This window comes from Corticium candelabrum, chromosome 3 (assembly GCF_963422355.1).
Source record: "Corticium candelabrum chromosome 3, ooCorCand1.1, whole genome shotgun sequence".
Classification (NCBI taxonomy): Eukaryota; Metazoa; Porifera; class Homoscleromorpha; order Homosclerophorida; family Plakinidae; genus Corticium; species Corticium candelabrum.
Window position 1 is genome coordinate 5449227 of NC_085087.1, and position 23782 is coordinate 5473008.

At 42.1% G+C, this 23782-nt stretch overlaps 5 protein-coding genes and 1 long non-coding RNA gene across 6 annotated transcripts; 2 read left to right on the forward strand and 4 right to left on the reverse strand.

Moving 5' to 3' along the window:
- Positions 1 to 151: 151 nt before the first annotated feature.
- On the reverse strand, positions 152 to 2509 carry LOC134176731 (zinc finger protein 391-like). Its single transcript, XM_062643387.1, has 3 exons — positions 2440 to 2509; positions 1033 to 1912; positions 152 to 980 (listed from the first exon to the last, which is right to left on the reverse strand). Exons 2-3 carry the CDS (start codon positions 1904 to 1906, stop codon positions 340 to 342), a joined length of 1515 nt encoding a protein of 504 aa, XP_062499371.1. The 5' UTR covers positions 1907 to 1912; positions 2440 to 2509; the 3' UTR covers positions 152 to 339.
- Positions 2510 to 3946: 1437 nt separating this feature from the next.
- On the reverse strand, positions 3947 to 4422 carry LOC134177556 (uncharacterized). The gene has a single exon (XM_062644335.1). The coding sequence runs from the start codon at positions 4407 to 4409 to the stop codon at positions 4068 to 4070; it is 342 nt and encodes a 113-aa protein (XP_062500319.1). The 5' UTR covers positions 4410 to 4422; the 3' UTR covers positions 3947 to 4067.
- Positions 4423 to 4464: 42 nt separating this feature from the next.
- LOC134177667 (uncharacterized protein K02A2.6-like) lies at positions 4465 to 6575 on the reverse strand. The gene is made up of 2 exons (XM_062644441.1): positions 4555 to 6575; positions 4465 to 4501 (listed from the first exon to the last, which is right to left on the reverse strand). The coding sequence occupies exons 1-2, from the start codon at positions 6573 to 6575 to the stop codon at positions 4465 to 4467; spliced, it is 2058 nt and encodes a 685-aa protein (XP_062500425.1).
- Positions 6576 to 6595: 20 nt separating this feature from the next.
- On the reverse strand, positions 6596 to 8086 carry LOC134177668 (uncharacterized). The gene has a single exon (XM_062644443.1). It carries the CDS (start codon positions 8084 to 8086, stop codon positions 6596 to 6598), a length of 1491 nt encoding a protein of 496 aa, XP_062500427.1.
- Positions 8087 to 16293: 8207 nt separating this feature from the next.
- Positions 16294 to 17001, forward strand: LOC134177669 (jerky protein homolog-like). Its single transcript, XM_062644444.1, has one exon. The coding sequence runs from the start codon at positions 16294 to 16296 to the stop codon at positions 16999 to 17001; it is 708 nt and encodes a 235-aa protein (XP_062500428.1).
- Positions 17002 to 19267: 2266 nt separating this feature from the next.
- LOC134177283 (uncharacterized) lies at positions 19268 to 22295 on the forward strand. The gene is made up of 3 exons (XR_009969462.1): positions 19268 to 19365; positions 20187 to 20870; positions 21895 to 22295. It is a non-coding gene; the product is annotated as an uncharacterized LOC134177283 (long non-coding RNA).
- The last annotated feature ends 1487 nt before the right edge of the window (positions 22296 to 23782 follow it).

The window sequence follows — 23782 nt, forward strand, 5'->3', positions numbered from 1 at the left end:
AGTGGCACTGATAATCTAAAACTCGAGGTAGTCTCTCCCCGCCGTTCCCCGAATTGTCACTCTGGAGCGGGGGGGGGGGGGGATACAATCCGAGGAATGACGAAGGCGGGGAGAGACTGGAGTCCTACTGATCATCTGTGCAATATTAGCGCGTTTATACCAGGAACATATAATTAAAGCAGGAACATAAAATACACAATATACTCTATCAGTATCCTCTACCAACGTTTGGTAATTCAGACGCAAACAATGTCTTCCAACAATGTATTACTAAGCTTCGACTTCAAACACAACCAGTCAACAGTCAATCTTATCACATACAACAAAAACGAACTCAATTCAACAAACCCTAGTTTTCCATGATATTTCAAGTCTGCGTGAGCCACAGGTGTATTCTCTAGTGTGTCTCAATTCATCAATTAACGCAAGCAGATCCGTCGTAGACACAAACATTTCCCTTGACTTATTCTCATCACGACTGATCATGTTGGATAAACGACGACAAACAGATGAAAATTGTGAATATGAGTCATACAACTTGATGAGGAGACAGATCAGTTGATGCAGATCATCATCATATGACTCAACAGGTTGACATGTCTTATCATGCATGAGACAAGATGCCACTGGATCTAACAGTTTGGCACACAGTCGAACTGTGAGAAATACATTGTGGATGTTGATGTAACCGTGATTGAGTCCCAGTTGATAATGGAGATAATCTACTGCACTGACAATGCCATAAGAAATATTGACTCTCTCTCGTACATTCACTTCATCATTTGCTTTCGAATCAGCAAGCAAATAAGATAAAGGCATTAAAACTTTCTCAATTACCAACATGTCGCTACCAGTAGACTCGGTCACACCATATGTCACAGCTATATTGGGATGGTGGAACATAGAGAAAACAGCAGATGAACTGCGAACTCGGTTGGCAGGAAGATATAGAAATGCGAATAAGCTTCTATCACTAAATACTAACAACAAAACAACATAAAATGATGAGTAAACTGATATAAAACACATTACTTGCAGAAGTTTGAGCAGATAAATGAGTACTACTGCAGTTGGATTGAGACGTGCTTGCAGATGATATCAATTCTATAGACTTCTTTGCAATCGTGTCTTCTCGTGTGTGAACTTTCTGGTGTCTTCTAACTCCTGCGGAAAAGTCAAACCCCTCTCCACAACATTCACAATAATATTTCTTGTCTCTTCGATGAGATCTGAAATGAATACCTAGACTACCAAATTCAGCAAACTTCTTTCCACACTCACTGCATATATATGGCTTTCCTCCTGTGTGTATTCTCATGTGATCTTTTAGATCACCAGATCGAGCAAACTTCTTTCCACAATCACTGCATTCATATGGCCTTTCTCCTGTGTGCATTCTCATATGAACTCTTAGATCACCAGATCGAGTAAACTTCTTTCCACACTCACTGCATTCATATGGCCTTTCTCCTGTGTGTATTCTCATATGAACTCTTAGATCACCAGATCGAGCAAACTTCTTTCCACACTCACTGCATTCATATGGCCTTTCTCCTGTATGTATTCTCATATGATGTCTTAGACCACCAAATTGAGCAAACCTCTTTCCACACTCACTGCATTCATATGGCCTTTCTCCTGTGTGTATCCTTATATGATCTCTTAGATGACCAGATCGCGCAAACTTCTTTCCACACTCACTGCATTCATATGGCTTTTCACCATTGTGTTCTACCATGTGTGCGTTGAGGCTAGACAAGCTAGAAAGTTTCTTTCCACACTGTCTGCATACATGTGATTTCGCTCTAGTATGAGTCCTATCTTGTAGATGTAAACGTGAAATACAAGAGGATCTCTTTCCACGTTTCTCAATGATGTGTGGCTTCTTTTTCAATTCAGGTTTCATTTCACGCTAAAATTTCAAGAAACAAGCACTTTTACACTCGCCTGCCTGTATTTATCGAAACTCTAATAAAAATAAATTTTACAAGTAAGCTTCCTAGACTAACAGGGGGTGTGAGCAACAGATTTCAAAGTGTGATCCGAATGCTGAAACCTCGTCTGTGCAATGGGGACCCTTACAATTTTACTGACCCAAGATTGCAGGGGCGAAAGTCAAGACAATCCAATGTTGCTTTCGGTATACGCAAACGCTGGATATCACCCCAAATAAATAATAAACCTGGAGCAACAGTATCTACATACGGGACACTGGCGATGAGAAGACAACCGCCCGACCTAGGTAGGCTTTACGCCAACCATCATTGAAAACACTGCTATGCTTCAACTAAATCAAATTAATCTAACGTCACAGAATTCAGCGAGAGACTAAAACATCTAGCGCAAACGCCATGCACCCAATTACGCAAAGTTATTGTGTCCATGCACTAGGAAATTTTGTGTGCAGTACCATAAGTACACGAAGAAAAATTTTCTTACAGTTAGTGATGAACACAAGCGTCGGAAGCTGCAAAGCAGAGAAGCACAGGCCAGGCTTTGTCACTTAACGTGCGCTAAAGAAAATGTCCAAACATCGGTCACATCCGCTAGATTGCGCCCCGCATAACCTTTGATTGTTGGTTACCAAACAAATTGAGCTTAACTGACTATCGACGCGTTTGTAACTTTTTTGATCTAGACTCCAACTTGTAGATCGTAGTTTGCAAAGTGCGCTGTTTGAATCCTCGCGCGGTCGGACCACCAAAAGCGAAAGGAGGCATAGTGTCGAGGCTAACACCTATGCAGAACATACGCATACGTACCGTACGGGCAAATTATGCGTGACCCGTGACGCATGACGCGTGACGCGTGGCCCGCTGAAGTAGTCTCGCGTCTAGCCTCGTACCAGACCCTCTCGCCGAATACGGGAGCCAGGCACGACGGCGTGAGAGGATCTGGTACGAGGACTTAGATCCTAGGAAGTACAGGTACACCTAGATATCAACGTATGTAAGAACGGTCTGGCTACGCAAGACTACATAGCGGTAGGATTTTTCAGCGTCACGTGTAACATCACATGACATTGTCAAGCAACTCGCTGTGGACACCTAACTAAAGGACTGTCCACACTGGCAACTGGATCGTGATCCGATCGCGATCCAACCGCAACGCTGTCCACACTTGCAACTCGATCGCGATCCGTCCGATCCACATCGCGAGGTGGATTCGATCGCGAGGTGGATTCGATCGCGATCCGATCGCGATCGGTTGAATCCAATTAGAAATAGTGGGCGTTACCTTCACGTACGCTACGCGTGTAGTCGGAACATCTAGCACTCCTCACCCGTCTTTGTTCTCGCTCACCTTACGTCGCTGTATCAACGCTTTCTACAAGCAAAGAAACCACACATACACATCGGTCATCAGTCACGTGATAGCGAAATGAGGCGGAGGTATCGTTTTCAAAGCGCAGTGTGGACGCTCGCTATCCCGATCGGATCGCGATCGGCAGGATCGCGATCCATTCTGGTCTAGTGTGGACAGGCCTTAATAGACAGATTCGGACGGCGAAGGGACACTTGCCTCCTTATTACCCGAGGCCCGGATTTTCGGGTGGAGGGTATAGTAGTCGTTCGACGACCGTACGACTCACCGACAGTCTTTAGAGTTGGTTAGCGGAGATGCAAATGAAGCTATTCCGACCACTAGACGAGAAGTGGTGTCATTACTGACCAATAGACGAACGTGATGTCATCATGAGGCTCCACCTCTCTTCGTTTGCTAACGAGAATTCGGCCATCGGGCGTCCGTCCTGTACATGGTGTTTAGTCCTTTGCTTTAACTTAAGGGTTTAGCACATACATTTTACGTGCATGCTTCCCCAACAACAACCAGGGCGAGGTGTGTAGCTGTACCTGACTGTAGTGTATATATATTATAACAGTCGTAAGCTACGTTCCAGATCGGCACAAGCTATCACACCCTATCAGTCTATGCTATACTCAGACTCTAACGCAACAGCAATCCAACAAGTGCTAACAGTCACTTATCTAATTATCTAAGTATATGACACCCCAACCTACGCATGCTCACCAATCTATGTACCAGTCTACCACACTCCTCTCTCCTTAGCTTTGTCTATATCGGAGGGGTAACTGACGATTAACTCGAACTGGATAACGTCGATCAGTTCCACTTGATGTTCCCCTTACTTCGGCTGTAACTCCCTCAGCAAGAGATGGTGTGGCTATTGTAACAGGTTCTTCTGCTTGTTGTGCTTCTCTCACTGGACTAGTAGGTTCTGTTTGTCCTGTCTGTTCAAGTGTTGGTCGTGGATTAGAAGTAATATCTGTAGTTGTTTCAGTACCCGCCTCATCTGATGTCTCTATGACAGCAGGCACACTCCTTTCATCTCGTCTCCTGATATGTTCGATATGAACATATCGGAGGTGATTGTTCACGTCCACCATGTAATTTGTTGGTCCCAAGCGCTGTAAGATGATTCCTGTCAGCCATTTCCCTCGTCTATCTCGACGTGTGTTGAGGACTGCCACTGTGTCTCCTGGGTTAAGATTTCTAACGTATTTTGTTGCTTCTTCGTATCTCTCTCTCTGCCTGTCTCGAATTTGTCGTCCACTCTCTGGTCTTACTAATGTCAACCGTGTTCTCAGCTCACGTTTCATCAGTAGTTCTGATGGTGTCTTCCCAGTAGTAGTGTTTGGGGTTGTTCGATATTTCAACAACAGTAACGAAATCTGATGACTAATTGACCGATCTGATGGCCTCATCTTCAGAGACTTCTTGAGCTCCTGCACGAACCGTTCTGCCTGCCCATTCGAAGCAGGGTGATACGGAGGTGTCCTTTGATGTCTAATCCCGTTCGCTCTCACGAAGTCTTGAAACTCTCTTGCCACGAATTGACGCCCGTTATCTGAAACTAGCCTTTGAGGGATTCCATGGCAGCTGAATGACCTCCTCAATGCTTCAACTGTCTGAGTCGTAGTGGCATGTATTCCGAGCTCATGGACTTCCGGCCACTTGGTAAATGCATCAATTACCACAAGGTATTGCTTTCCCTTGAACTCTGCAAAATCCACATGAAGGTGAGTCCAGGGCGCATCTGGGTAGATCCTTGGATGTGACATCACATGAGCCGGCTTATTCCGTATACTCTGACATGCTGTGCAAGTCTTCACTACCTCCTCTAGATCTTGGTCTAGTCTTGGCCACCACACGAAACTCCGTGTTAGAGATTTCATTCGACAGAGGCCAATATGACCTTCGTGAATCTCTTGTAACACTGTGCCTTGAAGCTTGGTTGGAATAATTACACGATTCCCCCACAGTAGACACCCGTCTTCAATTGTAAGCTCATCCGCTCGTCGTGCATACGGCAGTAACTGTGTACTTACATTAGGCTTCCATCCACCCAAAGTGTACTCGTAAACTTGTCGTAGTATGGAGTCTCGCTGCAGTTCCTTAGCAATGTCTTGCGCTGTAACAGGTAACTGCTCACAATGATCAATAGCATAGATTTTCTCATTAGGATCCACTACGTTGACTGGAATGGGTAGTCTCGAAAGTAGATCAGCTTCTTTGTTGCTCACTCCTGATGTGTATTCGAGGTTGTATTGATAAGCACTTAGAATTAGTGACCAACGCTGTAGTCGAGCCGCTGCTAGAGTAGGTACTCCCTCTTTCGGACCCAATATCTTCAACAGTGGTCGATGGTCAGTTACAAGTGTGAATGACCTTCCCACCAAATATTTATGAAATTGTCGCACTCCAAAGATGAGTGCTAACGCTTCTCGTTCCAATTGAGCATATCCTCTTTCTGCCGTGGTCAAGGTTCGTGAAGCAAAAGCGATTGGTTGCTCACTACCGTCTGACATTACATGTGTGAGACAGGCTCCCACTCCATACGATGAAGCATCGCAAGCAAGACGTACCGGTTTCTTCAAGTCATAATGCGTCAAGAAATCCGATTCCAACAAATTCTGTTTGGCTTGCCGGAAAGCCTTTGCTTGTTTTGCACCCCATTCCCACGATGTGTTCTTCTGCAGCAGACTATACAGTGGTTGTAGCATGGTTGAGAGGTTAGGCAAGAACCTTCCATAATAATTCAATAGGCCTAAGAATGCCCTTAGCTCGGTTGTGTTACTTGGCTCTGGAGCTTGTCGTATTGCTGCCAGCTTTTTCTCAGCCGGTCTAAGTCCATGCTCATCCACAACGTAACCAAGGTACTCAACTCTAGTTTTCTTGAACTCACACTTTTCTCTTTTCAGACGAAGTCCCGCTTGACTCAGTCTTTCCAAGACTTGATGAAGACGTTCGTCATGTTGTTCTTCGGATTGGCCCACAATCAGAATGTCGTCTAAATAACAGGACACTCCTGGCATTCCCGTAAGAACGTTGTCCATTGCTCGCTGCCAAATTCCGGGTGCAGTCGAAATACCAAAGGGCATACGAGTGTACGCAAACAGGCCCTTGGCAGTGTTGATAGTCAAATACCTTTGGCTGCTTGCATCCACTCGCATCTGCATGTAAGCTTGTTTCATATCCAGACGTGTAAAGAACCGTCCTCCTGCTAACGATGCAAACAAGTCCTGTGCATTTGGCATTGGATAATTGTCCATCTCCAGATAGGGCTTAATTGTTACTTGTAATCGCCACAACTTCTGATAGAATTATCAGCCTTTCTCACAATGACGATAGGTGCTGCCCACTCACTGTTTTCCACTGACTGTACAATGCCCTCTTCCTGAAGTCGATTAAGCTCCTCCTCTACCTTTTGTTGTAAGGCATAAGGCACTGGGCGTGGCCTATGGAACTGTGGCTTGGCATCTGCAGACAAAGTTATCTTGGCTTGATAGCCTTGCAAAGTACCTACTCCCTCTGCAAACAACTGAGGAAACTTCTCGGGTACATCAAAAACTCCACTATCAACTTTGAACAGAGAAGCCCAATCAAGCTTGAGGTTTGACAGCCAATCTCGTCCCAAGACTGCTGGCTTATCACTCACATCTACTACAATCAACCGCTCCATGGATTGTTGCATTCCATACTTGATTGGTACAACAGCTTCTCCCTTCACCTTCAATCGTTCACCACTATATGACTGAAGTTGGGCAGTGCTCTTCTTCAGCTGTACGTGGGATAGAACTTCACTATATATCTGGGTTGGTACAACACTCACTGAAGCTCCAGTGTCCACTTCCATCTCCACATTCCTGCCTGCCACCTCTATTGTCACCTTGACCCCGCCTCTACCAGACAAAGAACAAATGAGGCTTACATCTTCTGCATCTACTTGATATGTAGACTGAGTCTTCGGTTTCCTTTTTGTACGCCAATTGCCCTCCGTGCTATCTTTCGCGTTATCTCGTTGCTTCTTCCGACATGCTTTAGCGATATGGCCCTTCGTCTTGCAGAACAGACACGTGTAGTTTTTGAATCTACACTTGGTTGGGTCATGACCATGATCATTGCAACGATAACATGCCTTATCCAAAGCACGCAACGATCCCGATTGGCTGCGGCTGCTTGTGGTCGCTCTCTTGACAGCAAATGCCGTCTCCCATGTCCTGGAATGTCCACTAGCTGCGTGTCGTGTCGACTCCCCACGGAGGTGTCGTGTCTCCGCTCTGGCTGTCTCTGCAGCTTGTGCAATCCGCAGAGCCTTTTCCAGCGTTAGCTCTGCCTCAGATAAAATCTTCTGCTGTATATTCTCGTGTAGCAACCCACAGACTAATTGATCGCGTAATGCAGTATTGAGCTGCTCACCGAAATCACAATGTTTGGCGAGGCGTCGCAGCTCCGAAACGTAAACAGCAATATTCTCGCCTTCCCGCTGCATTCGCTTATAAAAGCGAAAACGCTCTGCGATGACGATAATTCTCGGTTCATAGTGGTCTTGCAATAGCTTGAAGAGCGTATCCAACGATTTGTCTTGAGGAGCCGCCGGTCGTACCAAATTCTTTAGTAACGTGTACGTCGTTGTGCCCATCGACGTCAGAAGAACAGCTATCTTCTTGTCGTCGTCCGTGATTTCATTTGCCGTGCAATAGAGCAAGAATCGTTCTTTGTAGTCTTCGACATTATCTACGCCCGCGTTGAACTCGCAGAGTTTCCCGTGTCGAGCCGCCATCCTCGTCGCCAGTGTAGTGTATATATATTATAACAGTCGTAAGCTACGTTCCAGATCGGCACAAGCTATCACACCCTATCAGTCTATGCTATACTCAGACTCTAACGCAACAGCAATCCAACAAGTGCTAACAGTCACTTATCTAATTATCTAAGTATATGACACCCCAACCTACGCATGCTCACCAATCTATGTACCAGTCTACCACACTGACTTGTAACATTTTGCTTGTTCCACAGTGTTTCTGCATAGTGGCTCTGCAGTCTGCGAGCTTGAATTTTGGGTGTGCGTGGCTGAGCGGCCGTGGTGTTGTTGCAACGATCACTAGTGTCGTCTTCAACAGAAATTTGGCGTTTGACGGGAATTTGCGAAGGAGAACGTGCATTGTCCGTGACAGCGTCTGTTTGTGGGACAGAGCGGCTCGGCCGACCTGTAAGTACGCTAGTGCGTCTCTATTCATTTCTGTTTTACGGTATCCAAAGTCAGAGCGAACTGACGCCTAGCTAATCTACATGTGCACGTGCATGTTTTCCCGCATTGATGTTTGGTTGGCTCTGGGGTCACCTCATTACAACTGTAGGCTACGTCTAGCTAGAGATGCCGCACAAACAACAAGACGCCTAGAGAAGCTGCACAAAGAACGAGACTTTTACATTCTTGTGAGCTGGAAAATCGGTGGTGAGCTGCTTGTTTGGTCTCCATTTGTAACCTCGGTTTCCCACCAACAACAGAACAATGGTCACGCCCATTACTTCGCACGTAAGGCGAAGATTGCCAGCCGGCCTAGCGTCGAGGCTCTCCGACTTGTAACATTTGGCTTGTTCCATCATTTGGAAATAACTACATTTGTAACATGCATTTAGAAACGACGCCTAGCTAATCTAGCTGCATTTGTAACGTTCCCACATCTAATTTTGTTTTGGCTCTGGTACCTATGCCACGTGCACGCCTTAAACCGGTCATAGTTACGACCTCAAAAGCTGCACAAACAATCACCTGCACAAAGAACCGACGAGGGAAGGTTGTAAAAATAGAAGTGAGGTCCTACGGGACATTGGCTGACGGACTGCGTAGCTACCCGTTGTAAACGGTAACAGCCAGTCACGTGACTTACCTCAAGCTCGACCTGTGACCATTTCAATTATTCTTCTTATTTATTACCCACATTATACCATTCTGTCATACGATTTTGTCATAGCGCAACTAATTTACCTTCAAAATGCATACCGGCCGAGAGTTTGCACTTCAAGTGCTTCTTCATTCTTCTAGTTGTGTTCGGGACACAGACACATAAACAGCTGTTTTGCCACATACCGAAGGGGAGCTGTCGTAGGCTCTCTAATCAACTGTAACTTCGAGTTGCAGCTGATGTTCTTGTTACCTCGATCAGCGCATGCAGCCATTGCTTTTTTGCCCAGGTATGTAGGTTAGAAATGTTGGTGTTTCTAGATATCATTTGATAATAGACTTCCAGAACTGTAGGTTAGGCTTTTTAGATTAAAATGTGATACAAACATCCGATTTTCTAGAACCTCTAGCTAAGGATGGAACCAAATTAGGGTCACTTCCTTTCACAACTTTGCATAAATAGCTATCCGATGACATAATGCAGGTCGTCGCTGCGCCCTGCACTCGGTCTGCGATTGTACACTTGGCTTTTGAGACATTGCAACGAGAATGACCGGCCTGTTCAACGTCGTCGTGGCTCTACTAGTCGAGATATCAGTTTGGGGGGATGCCAACGAGATAGCCAGTATGTCTTGTTTGTAGCCATCTGTGGATGCTCGACAGACATGATATATATCTGAGTTGTTCTTTTGAGGCATACATCCCTCTGATTTGGGCAAAGTGTATGTGAAAGGAGGAGAGCCCATCAGAGTGTGCTATGATACAGTGATAGGTGACATGACGGAAGTAAGGAGAGGAAGGAAAAACACTCAAATAGACTTCACGCCCGATGGTTCATGTCTCAACATTTCATTCCTCCATGTTAGAAGACAAACGTACACAGTTACAGTATCACTTGGCAACAGCACCGCTACCGCAACTTTTAGACCATACTTTTTAGGCAAGTGCACAAGCGACATAATAATTAATAAATTGTATAAATAATTAATTAATTCCTTATTTTAGTAATACCTACTGTAAGTATCTTTCTGGTGAACGAGTCAACAAAATCACTGGATAATAAACATTTGTGGGTTAATGTTGGTGAAAATATTGTAATACAATGTGATACGACTGGTGTACCTGCTCCTCGTATGCTTTGGTATCACAATGGCAACGTTGTGAAAATGCAAGACTACGACAACAACAACAACAGCTGCCTGACTGTTGCAGACATATCTGAGTCTGATGAAGGAATGTTTGTAGTTGTAGCAGAGAGTATAGGAGGAAACGACAGGACAAACTTTACGTTACATGTGAAAAACATTGAACAATTTTCAAGTAAGAATTAAACGTGTCTGTTTGTTTGTCTGTTGGCCTGTTTTTGTTATAGAATTAACGTATATATAATCAACATGACACGTATACGTCTAGCAGTTTGTCTGTCTGTATGTGTGTCTGTCTGTCTGTATTTCTGTCTGTCTGTTTGTCTGTCTGTCTGTCTGTCGGTCTGTCTGTCTGTCTGTCGGTCGGTCTGTCTGTCAAATTTTCATATATTTTTATACATCAAAGCTAATACAGGTGAAACTAAAGTAACAGCTAATGAACAACAAGTGTCACAACTACAATTACAATTACACAAATAACAATTAGCATTAAAAAGCTCCCCTACGGAGCCTACAAACCGAAATTTAGTTTACTGAATTGAAAGTTGAACAACATCTAAACTCTGGTCAGTATTCTGTCCATATGTTACTCTGATCATCTTTTTAGCCAACACCGAGGCATTGCAACGCTGAAGTTGTACTGACAAGCGTCTTCTCCAATGTGTTTTAAAATCTGAGGGATTGTTTCTTCCTTCTTTATCTCTATATAGTTTGGAAAGTTTATTGAGGAACGTTGATGCTTCTTCTCCCCACCCAGAAAAGTGCTCGAAAACTAGTGGAATAAGGGTAGGAGTGTACCCTCCAGGCAACTGCTCTTGAGAATATTTGTTATGTTTGATGTCTTCTCTTCTTCTTGCTGCAGCTCCATCCGTAGTTGCTGCACTTCGCAGAATGTCCTGGCTCCAGGGGTGAGCAAGGGCCACATCAAGCTCGACATTTCCCCCACATGTTGAGTCAAACACAACAATGTCTGCTCTATTGTTGGATGTTGTATATCTATCTTTTGGTTCAATTTGATGCTGGCATTGTAGACTGCTCATGCATTCAGACCAGCACGAAACAACAGAATTGTGAGACCAAACTGGGCCTCCACCCATTTTGCATGTTAGTAAATGGTACCCTTCAACATCTAGTGACTTTCCACATTCACATTTAGTGGCCCAAGGTGGTAAAGACAAAGGTAGACCCAATCTGAGAGAAGCCGCCAAGACAAAATTGCCAGATGAAAGTGCAAACTTCTCTGAAGATGGAATGGAATCTAACCATGCTCCTGCTCCTTTACCTCTAATCGAACGCAATCGTGCTGCATCTCGGTTAGAACCAGTTTCAATCAACTGATCTGCTTTCGATTGTACAAATTCTGTTGTTAGACGATGTTGCAACTTTTTTGTGTTAGGCAACAAATCCGACAACGTTGAAATATCTTTGAGATGGTGTTCTAAAGTTAGCCCAATATCACTCGCATGATTAGATGATGTCACTAAAGAGTTGACTTGATCTTGAAGAGCAGGAAAGCGATCAGGCAATAGCTTAAGAGAATGTGCCCAGCTGGCAACAAAAGCAAAGGGTGCCACTTCGTTTAGGGAAGTCATACCAAAACCTCCTAGTCTTACTGGCAATGTTGCTTGCTTCCACATATTTCCAGTGATGTCAACATTTCCTAGCAAACAAGAGAAGGTAGATTTTGTTTGCTTGTCGTGGATAGTAGCTGCCTGTGCCAGTGTTTCTGGACACATTCCTCTTGCTAAGTGATTTAGCCGTGTGGTATGACAGTATCTAAGAAGCAACATGGATGCTTGCACATTATCCAAGTCGACAAGCTGTCTACAAAGATCATTCCCTTTTTCTGCAATAGTGGAACATGCTCGTGCAACATATTCACGTTTCCCAATTGGTGTTCCTAGTATCACAATGCCTTCACTCGAAACAGGTATGGTATATTCAGAAGAGAAGGTGTCTTCTTTGTCGTATGAACAGTATATTTCACATTTTGTTTCCTGTATTTCCAATCCTATTTTGAAAAATTCAGGTTGAAGAGTGGAAAAAGCATCAAGGACATGTTTTGCTGGTCCAACTAAGAAAACATCATCAAGATAAGCTAGCACTCTTATTGCTTGGAAATTGCTTTGCAAATCAACCAGGGTTTGTTGTATGCCTAAAGAAAACAGAACTGGTCCTAGAGGATCTCCCTGATGGATGCCTTCTTGAGATGACAAAATAACAGGGACGTTGTTCTGTAGGAAGACCAGAGGACCAAACCCAGAATACATTTGCATGACATGATTTGTCAAGATAGGAAAAGATTTCATCACTTGTTGCAGCAAATGGGAGCGGTGGATGGAATTAAAGGCATTTTTAGCATCAGTCTTCAGAACAATCCAGTCATTGTTGGCTTCTAGTAGAAGCTGGATATGGTGTAAAAGAAGATCTGTTCCTCCCTCTGTTGACACTCCATGCTGCAGAGGAGAAAAGAAATTCGAAAATTCACTTTTCATCTGTGCACAAATACATTTTGCAGTAATTCTTCTGAACACTTCTCCAATAGCTATTGGTCGAACGTCTCCTGAGGCTTTGGGCAAAGCAATCAGCCGTGCTGAGGACAACAACCTGGCAATTGAAACAGGGACTGATCCATTGGCAATACAAGAAAAAGCAAAATGCAACTGTTCAGCAGAAACTGTGTCGGAAGCAATAACTTTTAGGTGTTCATATCGCCATCCTGATGGGCCACACCCTGAGCCTCTTGGTGATTTCTTGATGGAATTAAACATATGTTGTTTTGACAAACTGATATGCATAGCAGGCGATGGCATGTCCGGAGATGGCATGTCCGGAATGTCAAACACCCGGATAGGATGCTTCTCAGCAAGCTTGTGAGCTGTATCTGGAGTAGCTGGAGCTAATCCTGAGCTTGTAAGAACACGAGCAGCTCTTGAAAGTTTACCACATCGGACCAGACTTAGGGCAGCTCTCTTGACGTGATCTATGGAGTTAGCTTTAGCATTCCCTTTCTTCGTGTCTTCTCTACCGCTAGACAGTAAGTCCTCCCATTGGAAGTTACGGAACTGCTTATACATGGATTGCATGACAGATAGTTTTGCTTTTCCGCCCCTTGTAAGCGGTTGTAATACCATACGCGGTATCAGCAGCAGCAATTTCCAGCCTGTTTCATCTGTTGGGTCATTTCTGATCTTTCTGAAGGCTACTGAACAGCAATCCAGGAAGTTAGCTTTCATAGCAGGTTTGATCTTCTGCACCGTTCTCGCTGGAATCATTTTGAGGATCTCCTCTGATGATAAAGACCGGATGTACTACCACGCTTCAGTTTCCCGTGAAGGAGAAGCAGAAGACGTATGAGTTTCTGGTAGCACACCACGGGTTAGAGGCGCCTCAAAAGTAGGTAAGGTGTGAGCATTCTTTGAAGATGGTGATGGATTTGAAGGACATTGGCTGGAAACAGATTCAAATTCAAAACCAACGGTCGAGCAGGAAAGTTTCTTCTTGCATTGTGACAGATGTTGCCCAAGTTTCGCAAACAACTTTGAGCAATGGTGACATTTCGAAAGGTTCAAACGAGAGACAAACAAATCCGGGATGTCGTTAGCATCGTGAGATTGTCTGATATGACAAAGAACTCGCTGAATCTGGCCTTTGAAGGCACAGGAAACAACCGGACAACTTTCAAAGTCAGACTTATGATCAGGCATAACCAAACATTGTTCAAAAGAAATACAGATTAAACCAAAGACCACGTTCAAAAACCTGGCATGTTCAAGCCACATCCGGGGTGTGTCTGTCTGTCTGTCTGTCTGTCTGTCTGTCTGTCTGTTTGTCTGTCTGTCTGCCCGTCTGTTTCAAATATATTGTTATAAATCAGTACTATTACAAGCTATATGAAGATTTATATTAAATAACTCTGAAAACTACACAAAAAGGACCCTGTCTGTCTGTCTGTCTGTCTGTCAGTCTGTCTGTTTGTCTGTCTGTTTGTCTGTCCAATACATATATTTGAAACATGAATCTAGCAACCTGTAACTACGAGTCAAATTATACAGAATCACCTAGAGACTACAGATATCAACTACTGAACCAACTGAGAACTAAAAATTACATTTTCTAACTAATAAAGAACCCAAAGAGAGTCCAGTTATGACAACACTAATTATTGGAGATGAAAGCGGCTTGTTTTTGCGTGGACTCTGCAACCCAAGGATGACATCTTGCGTTGGATTACTCTAGCATTGCATCGCTGTAATTGAGTGCTGAACCTTTTCCGTCAGTGATCCATAAATTGTGCCGAGTTGCGCCGACCATTTTTATCAAAAGATTGAGATCCGAGAGAACGTAGGTATTGGTCTCCTTCATCACCTCATCTAGCGAAGTGTTCAATGACTCACGGCTTAAAGATTATTTGGTTGCCAGTTGGTAACCTTTCATTTGATATTTGATTTTTTTCTATTCTTCTCTTCGCTTCAAAGCTAGACCATCTACTTTTGAGAATGAGGAAAATACCTTTGAGCTCCAGGGATGGGCAAGAGAGATGTCTAAATCAATACTCATACCAGAAGATGTATCAAGTGCTATAATGTCTGGTCTGTTATCCGAGTTTGAGTAGCGAAGTCTTAGCTCTCTCCTGTGTGGTATGTGAAGTTCGCTTAGACAATCAGCCCAAACGTTTGCAATGGATTCGTGACTCCAAACTGGGCCACCACCAACCTTGCATGTTAAAAGATGATACCCGCTGTCGTCAAGAACTGCTCCGCACTGACACGAAATCAACCACTTCAGAGAACAGACTGGCAAGCCCAACCTCAGATATGACGCCAAGCGATAAACGCAAGAATCAAGTGCGAAACACATCGAGGTTGGAACAGCGTTGACCCAAGCATCTGCACTTGCACCATGTCAAGAGCGAATTCTGGCAGCATCTCTTGTTGACTTCACTGTATCACGAGACATAGATTCAAACAAATCATTAGATAATCGCTTCTGTAATTTGCCACTAGCAGGTAAGTACTCGGACGGTTCATTCGCGGGAATGAGGCTCTTTAATGTCGCACCTGTAGCAGATCCGGAAGATCCTTTCAGAAGCAAATCTAAAATTACTCTTAAGTTAGGAAAACGCTTGGGTAGTGCATCTATTGCTTCAACCCACGAGGCTAAGAAAGCACAAACTGCTATAGATTTGACAGATGTTAGACCAAAATCAATTAGTCAGACTGGTAGAGTGGCTTGTTGCCATGCCAAGTCACTGGGTTGGTGCTAAGATAGTAATTCAGAGAAAACTTTGCGTGTCTGTGAATTGTGAATTTCTGCTGCAGATGTTAGTAAATTTGAAGGAACAACACGAGCTAAGTAATTCAATGGTGGAACGTGACAATACTTGAGCAATAACGAAGCGCTTGGACATCATTCAAAGAAGACAATTGGTCACATAGTTGTTCCCCAGTGTTAGCATACGTAGAGCAAAAATTGGATACAAATTTAGCATTTCCAAGAGGCATTCCCAATACACTCAAATCTCCCTTATCCGGACCTCCGGGATTCGGGCACCTCCTTAGACCGGGCACCTTTGCACCCTCGGAAACCCTGCACATGTATGTCTAGGGGCTCCGAGGTTACACACCGCGTAAACGACAAACTCCCGTATGTTCAGTCGCATTCACGCGCCAGTGCGTGAAAGTATGGCTTCGAAGAAAAGAAAGCGCTCCTGCATCAGTCTTGAAACGAAGCTCAAGGTCATTGACGAAATCAGCAAAGGTCAGTCACAGAGACACGCCTCGGAAATCTTCGGAATTCCGAAGTCTACTGTGGCGGACGCGTGGAAACATCATGATAAAATCAAAGACCACGTGTTTGCTGCCGAAGCACCAGAAGAATATGCTAAGAAGCGGAGAATTATTAGAGATCCTATTTTAGTCAACTAGATCGCTCATGCTACGTCTGGTTTACAGTAGCAGGGGAGCCCCAGTGTTGGGTCCTTTGTTGCAAGAGAAAGCTCAGCAGCTTTTTCCATCTCTGTATCCAAACGACGACCCTAGTTCCTTCAAAGCAAGCTCTGGTTGGCTGGACAAGTTTTGTAGTCGACATGGAATCAGACAGATAGCTCTGCAAGGTGAGTCACTTTCAGCAGACTCCGCAGCTATTGCTCCGTTTGTAAGGGAACTGGAAAGTAGATTGAAAACAGGAGGCTACTCTAGCGATCAGGTTTTCAATGCCGATGAAACTGGATTATGGTGGAGACTGATGCTTTCCAAGTCACTTGTGTGCAGAGGAGAACGGCGGGCAAAGAACTTCAAGAAGGCTAAGGAAAGGGTCACATTATTGGGTTGTGCCAGTGCATCTGGAACTTGCCGATTACCACTTGCATTTATTAACAAGAGTGCAAAGCCTCGTTGCTTCAAGAACATGGATATGAACAACTTGCCAGTCCACTACTTTTCACAACAGAAGTCCTGGATGGACGCTAGACTTTTTACAGATTGGTTCCATCACAAGTTTGTACCTCATGTGAAACGATTCTGTGAGGAAAATGTGATTGAGTACAAAATCCTGCTTCTTCTCGACAATGCTCCAGCCCATCCATCAATAGAGATGTTGTGTCACGACAATGTTCCTTCCTCCAAACACAACATCTCGTAAGCAACCTATGGACCAAGCAGTATTGGATCCTTTGAAACGGCGGTATAAGAAACGTCTTTTGCGCCACATGATTTTGGAAAACGAATCTTCTTCATTGTCCATTCCTGACATCCTGAAGAATGTAACCATCAAGCATGCTGTTTACTGGGCAGCACAATCATGGAATGAAACAAGCAATCAAAGTCTAAGAAAGGCTTGGAAGGTTCTGTTGCCATCTGATTCTACTTGTGGCTCTGCTATAGATGACTCTGAAGATGCATCAGAAGACTCTGACGTCAGAACTCTTTTTAATGATTTGGGCTATGTTGAAGGAGATCCATCTTGGCGGCATCCAGAGGAGTGGCTTTCTGAGGATGTTGCTGATCCAGGCCATCAAATTTTGTCAGACGCTGAAATTATTGCCACAGTTGCTGATGAGATCAGTGATCACAGCTCAGATTCAAATGAAGGGGTGGAAATTCAACGTTCAGGCAAAGTGACACACAGTCAAGCATATGATGCTTTGGCCACAGTTCTAGAATGGTTGGAAGAGCAAGATAATGTGACGTTGGAGCATTTGTTATTGGTGAAGAAATGGAGAGATCTTGCTGCCAATAGGAGAAGGCAGTCTCAAATACAAACTAGAATTGGATCGTTTTCCCACGTACTGAACCTTAGTTCAACATTTCGTAATTGTTGTGGCAGTTGTTTTGCTCTTCTTAGAAAGAGGAGTACAAGAGTGTACACGCATCTTCCTATCGTAATGACACTTAGTACATGACAGAATTAGAGTGTACAGTACATTGGACATGTACATCAAGGTGGTCTGGGACTCCAAAGCTAACGCGCGTTACCTCCTTCTTTTATCCGGACATTCTGAAATACGGGCACTCCATGGTTCCATATTGCCCGGATAAGGGAGGTTTGAGTGTTTAGCTATGCCTTCAGATGTAACAGGAAGTTGACAATCAGGAATTGTGATAGCTGGAGATGGACAATAAATCTCACATTTCTGACAAGCAATATCTAAGCCAATGGCTGAGAAATTGCATTTTAGTAAAGAAGTAAAGGCTTCCGTAACGTCACTTGGCAAACCAACCAAAAATACGTCATCCAAGTATGCTAGGATTTGAATGTTGGAGAAAAAGTTCTGAAGATACACCAAAGTTGGGTGGATAGCCATGGCAAACAGAGCAGGACCTAATGGGTCACCTTGGTGAACCCCAACCTCAGATTGTAGCAAAACCGGTTGACCATTCTGCAAGGCGACTAGTGAACTGAAATCAAAGTACATCTGGTACACATGCTTTAATATATCTTGAAATGTAGAACGGCACTGTTGTAACAACTCTTTCCTGCTGATTGAATTGAATGCATTTTTCACGTCTGTTTTTATAGCAACCCGGTCACTGTTGCGCTCCAAAAGCAATTTAATGTGGTGAGCAAGAAGCTCAGAACCACTTGCAGTTGACACACCATGTTGTATTGGGCAGAAGTAATCAGCAAAAGGCCTCTCTTTTTTGTCTGTCTGTCTGTCTGTCAGTTTGTCTGTTTGTCCGTCTGTCTCAAATATATTGTCATAAATCAGTACTATTACAAGCTATATGATGATTTAAATTAAATAACTCTAATATCTACACAAACAAAAAGACTCTGTCTGTCTGTTTGTCTTTTTCGTAATTTTTAACATCAATACTACTATACAGTAAATATCTGTCTGTCTGTCTGTCTGTCTGTCAATACATATATTCAAACATCAAACTATATTACATATCAGCAAAAGGGGAAAAGTACTGTGTGTCTGTCTGTCTGGACATTTTAATGTCAATGCATTAGATAACTACATAACATTAGTTACAGTTTATAGATGTATGTTTAGTTAAAGCACATTGTGGTAATTAAATGATCGTTTAGCGTGTAACTGTTACAATTAGCACTGGCGATAAGCATTACTGCACTGATTTACATTTTAGGAGTAAATATCTACAATATATTCACATTTAGATTTTTCTGCTATTGACCAAGTAAACGCAACCATTTGTGACAATAGCATTTCTGTGTGCGTCAATATCACTGGCACACCGCCTCCTTCTACAACAGCTAAAAATCAAACTCAGTTTTGTTCTACATTTGACAAACCTAACTTTACAAACATTCTAACTGTCTTCATTACTGCATCCAATTGTTTTAGAAGTACTACTGCAAATGCATCCATCAGTTTTATAAATGGTAAGTATAAACAATATTTTAAACAAAATTATAAATACATTTGTTGTTTTTCTATTTAGATATTTCTCGTTGCAATTTTACGACTTGCTCAGCTCTTGAAAGTTCCACATTAGATCCTCAGCAGCTTGCTAGTACAGCAAGTGCTATTTCTTGCAGGTAACATCGTATCTTGTGTGGTAAAATATCACTTAATTATTTAAAATTATATTAGACCTGATAAATAAATAAGTACAGTAATAGTGTAGACTGATGTTACATTGTAAAGAAGACTAGCAGAGGGCTCGGGTTTTTAATTGCCCGGTCAAAAGAGCAGGATTTACGTTTCATTAATTAATTATAACACAAATACCTATGTGGTGATCTGCCCGTTCTTACACAAAATAGGCGGAGACAACACAAACTTCTGAACCATAATATAATTGAATTATTTAGAACCCGGATATAGTCAAAAATATCTTGCTCATGACTATAGACATCCCCAGTAAGAAGCGATTCGCTCCGTTTACACTGTCCGAAGGCATTTTAAACTTGATGGAGATCCAATGCGCCATTCTAGAGAAATTTGAGTGCAAGTGGCGGCGAGTTCCATCGGCATGAAAAAGCGCCGTTCCAAGAGAACACTGAAAGACAGCAACACCTTCACTGTTGACCTCGATCAATTCGACGTGCATCATGAAAACTTTGAGCTGTTGTTGTTCGGTAGTTTTTGGCGTGATTGATGTTACAGACAGACAGACAGACAGACAGACAGACAGACAGACAGATCAAATTTTTTTAGAGAGAGAGATGCAGCATAAACAAAAATTACTGAAACTTACTGCAGAGAAATTTTGGATAGGAAATGTAGTCATCATTGCGTCCTTTTGCTGCTATTTGTTGTTGACGCGCAAACATCCTGGGTCTAATGGATAGCTGTAACAAATTTAGACTTTTGTCTATTGTGCTTTAGCATTCCTAGGAACAAATATTTTGTTTAGCTTTACGTCCGTCACTCAAAATCAGTCTGTTTTTTCGAGACCCACCACTGATTTGACAGAATGCCTTACTCTTACATCGAACAAACAACCAAGTCCAACTACATCTGATAGACCAACAAGTTCTTCTACGTCAAACATTCAAGCAAGCTCAACTACATCAGATAAGCAAACAAGTTCAACTAGAGCAAATCAACAAAAAATAAGTCAGTTGACAACTTACCAACAGAGAGTGAGTCTAACTACTGAATATCGTAAGTTAGCTACTCGTCTAGTAGCAACAGGTAACATGTAACAATATTATACATCATAATAATATCACAAAAACTCTATCATGTGTAACTCTAATTTTTGACACAGGAGAGTCTCCTCCACCTCAGAAAGATTCTAGCTCTCAAGGTTCTAATCTTGCAGCGTACTGTTAACAAAATTCTAAATATTGCATACTATATATATATACGTATCAACAGGAATTCCTGTATACATTATTGCTGCAGCATGCGTTGGTGCACTAGTTTTGATAGTCGTGATCGTCATCATTATTGTTGGTTGCAAACGAAAATCGGGTGAAATTGAACTATGTTAACTAGAAACCTGTAGCTCTAAAACATGATCGTATTATTTTGCAGCTCGCAAAAGAACACTAAACTCAGACCTTCAAACAACTGAACACATTTATGCAAACAGGTAAAGTGCGTTTCTAAGATCGTCATACACACACATGCATTTAAAAATAATTTAGATTTAAATAAATGTTTGCAGTTAATTAGTCTTAAATTTGTAAAACTATCATTCACGTAACGTGCCTTAGTGTAAAGTAATTTTGCGTAATGAACCTAGATCAGGGTAACAAATTACGAAAGACCACTTGGTATCTCTAGTAAATGTATGTTTATTTAGATATTACTGTATGCTACTGTATACATTTTATTAGAATAGTGTGTACTTCTGGTTTTTATCTTGCTAGTTAAATTAATATTACATTTTATTGTATTTGTGTTGCTATCTATTAGCAAAAATAGACAATTTACAAGCTAAGACATTCAGAATGAATTAATGGAAATTGATACTGAAAGACATAAATACCAACTTCCGATCAACAAATTGTTGTGTTTGCTAAGTGTGCGAGTGAGCAGGGCGGGATACAGAGAGGGGGTTCAGGGATTTGCAACCCTTTTTTTAGTAGGTGTGGTTCAATAATTTTATATAATTTCCTTAGAAAAGAGAAAATTAGTAATGCTATAAATACTTGCTACCAGGTCAACCTCCCTTTTCAAAAATTCCTGGATCCGGCCCTGGAGTAGTATGTTAATTAATTAAACAACTCACCAAAAGTCTTTTGTAATGTTGTCTAAGAAACGTGCGTTATAATATTATTTTTACATAAAGTATATATATATAATATATATATATATATATATATATATATATATATATATATATATATATATATATATATATATATTGTTTCATACAACTACATGTACAGTGCTCTAGTCCAGACAAGATACATACACTAACAAGTAAAAATAGATAGTTATAGAAGAATAAACGTAGAAGAATATACAAACATAACTTAAGGTTTAATATATATATATATATATATATATATATATAGCAAACCCGCAGTATCTGTTTATAGCAATACACTTGTACTTTGTTAGATTTTTCTAAAACTGTTATGTCTAATGATCTGCTTATATGCTTATAGAGTCGATTTATCAAATGTAGAATTACAATCTGTACACAACACTGTAAACGAGGTCTACGAAAGTGCTGAATGCGAATATCCCAACGCACGTGCAGCTCACGAGGAAGGAGCGGCAGCTGATCATGACGAACACAACGATGTATACGAGACGGCAATGCAGAACAATGCAGCTTACGGAACTACTTGACGAGATATACTTCAGCATGCATTCAGCCACTGTGCAAGCGTACTCTACTCAGTAATATAGAAAACTTTTGCATGGATGAGCGAATGCGCTCGAGAGTTTTAGGTTGCCATGCAGTGTGCGTGTGATTCTAGACAATTTGTTGAAAACAGAAGTCAATAATGTTATCTAAACGCAATACTATGGCAGCGTGCCTAGATATACACGTAAAATACAGGCGTACCAAAAATTAACTAAATTTTACAATGTACGTACAACATTTCCAACTGCGCGTGAGTCTACGCATGCGTGTTGTGTCTGTAAGGTTGTTACGATCTCATAATTTTTATTGACTTTGAAGTATTTCTGCAGTTGATCATATAAATAGCAATTGCTTGATGTTTACTAGCTAAACGTTGCATGCAAGCCGATGTTGGAGATCTATCAGCTAAACAGAAAACAATTGAAACTTCTCAAATTATGTAGATAAAATAGCAAGTGTCAACATTTCTACAAACAATTTAGTTGACGAATGCATGTTGTGTGTATACAGTAGAACGTAAGGATAATGAGTACGTACTTGCTGTTGATGACACATTCGTCACACCACGCGGAAGTAGGAGTGAACACAAAACATCAGGCCACAACCAGTTGCAGCAAAAGATCTTTGATCATCCAGTTAAAGATACTACGTCGTTGTGTGTAAGCAATTCGGACGTCAAATGCAGTAAAAGAGAGAGAGAGGTAATCGCGACTTGTAAGAAAGGGGACCTAGAGTATGAGATCATGGCACATAGTCTGCCTGTTACTCGGAGCAGTCATCAAGTATGCAGTAACTGAGCGAGAATACACTAACAAATTACGAAAGACAACTCGGTATCTCTAGTAAATGTATCTTCATTTAGAAATATTACATTTTATGGTATACATGTTGCTATCTATTAGCAAAATGGACAATTTACAAGCTATGACATTCAGACTGAGATACTGGAAATTGATACTGAATGACATAAATCCCAACTTTCGATTAACAGATTGTTGTTCTGGCTAAATTTGTGAGTAGTATGTTAATTAATTAAACAACTCACTAAAATTCTTTTGTAATGTGGTCATCTAAACGTGCGTTATAATACTAGGTTTACATAAAGTGTTATGCCTACTGAGCGAGCGTTGCTCTACACTTAAAATTTGCATTTACCACCCTTATTTATCTTTCATTTGTCTCTCTAATGTATCTGTATATATAGCAAAAACCGCAGTATCTGTTTATAGCAATACACGTGCATTTTTTTGTTAGATTATTTTCGTAAAGTGTTAAGTCTAATGATCTGCTTCTAGAGTTGATTTATCAAATGTAGAATTACAATCTGTACACGATACTACGAACGAAGTCTACGAAAGTGCTGAATTTGAATTTCCCAGCGCACGTGCAGCTCGAGAGGAAAGAGTGGCAGCTGACGAACACGACGATGTATACGAGACGGCAATGCAGAACAATACAGCTTACGGAACTACTTGATGAGATTATACTTTAGCATGCATTTAGCCACTGTACAAGCGCACGCTACTCAGTGTTAGAACACTTTTGCATTGATGAAGTTGTAACATTTTGCTTGTTCCACGGTGTTTCTGCATACTGGCTCTGCAGTCTGCCCGCTTGAATTTTGGGTGTGCGTGGCTGAGCGGCCGTGGTGTTGCTGCAACGATCACTAGTGTCGTCTTCAA

What these genes read in the sequence shown, in the direction of transcription:
- LOC134177667 (XM_062644441.1), bottom strand. Translation starts at nt 6,575, where the DNA reads ATGGACAATTATCCAATGCCAAATGCACAGGACTTGTTTGCATCGTTA. An exon ending in GGACGACAAATTCGAGACAG is followed by an intron (nt 4,502 to 4,554) that starts GCAGAGAGAGAG and finishes ATCTTAACCCAG; the next exon opens with GAGACACAGTGGCAGTCCTC.
- LOC134177556 (XM_062644335.1), bottom strand. Translation starts at nt 4,409, where the DNA reads ATGGTGGACGTGAACAATCACCTCCGATATGTTCATATCGAACATATC.
- LOC134176731 (XM_062643387.1), bottom strand. Translation starts at nt 1,906, where the DNA reads ATGAAACCTGAATTGAAAAAGAAGCCACACATCATTGAGAAACGTGGA. An exon ending in ATCTGCTCAAACTTCTGCAA is followed by an intron (nt 981 to 1,032) that starts GTAATGTGTTTT and finishes TTTTGTTGTTAG; the next exon opens with TATTTAGTGATAGAAGCTTA.
- LOC134177668 (XM_062644443.1), bottom strand. Translation starts at nt 8,086, where the DNA reads ATGGCGGCTCGACACGGGAAACTCTGCGAGTTCAACGCGGGCGTAGAT.
- LOC134177669 (XM_062644444.1), top strand. Translation starts at nt 16,294, where the DNA reads ATGCTACGTCTGGTTTACAGTAGCAGGGGAGCCCCAGTGTTGGGTCCT.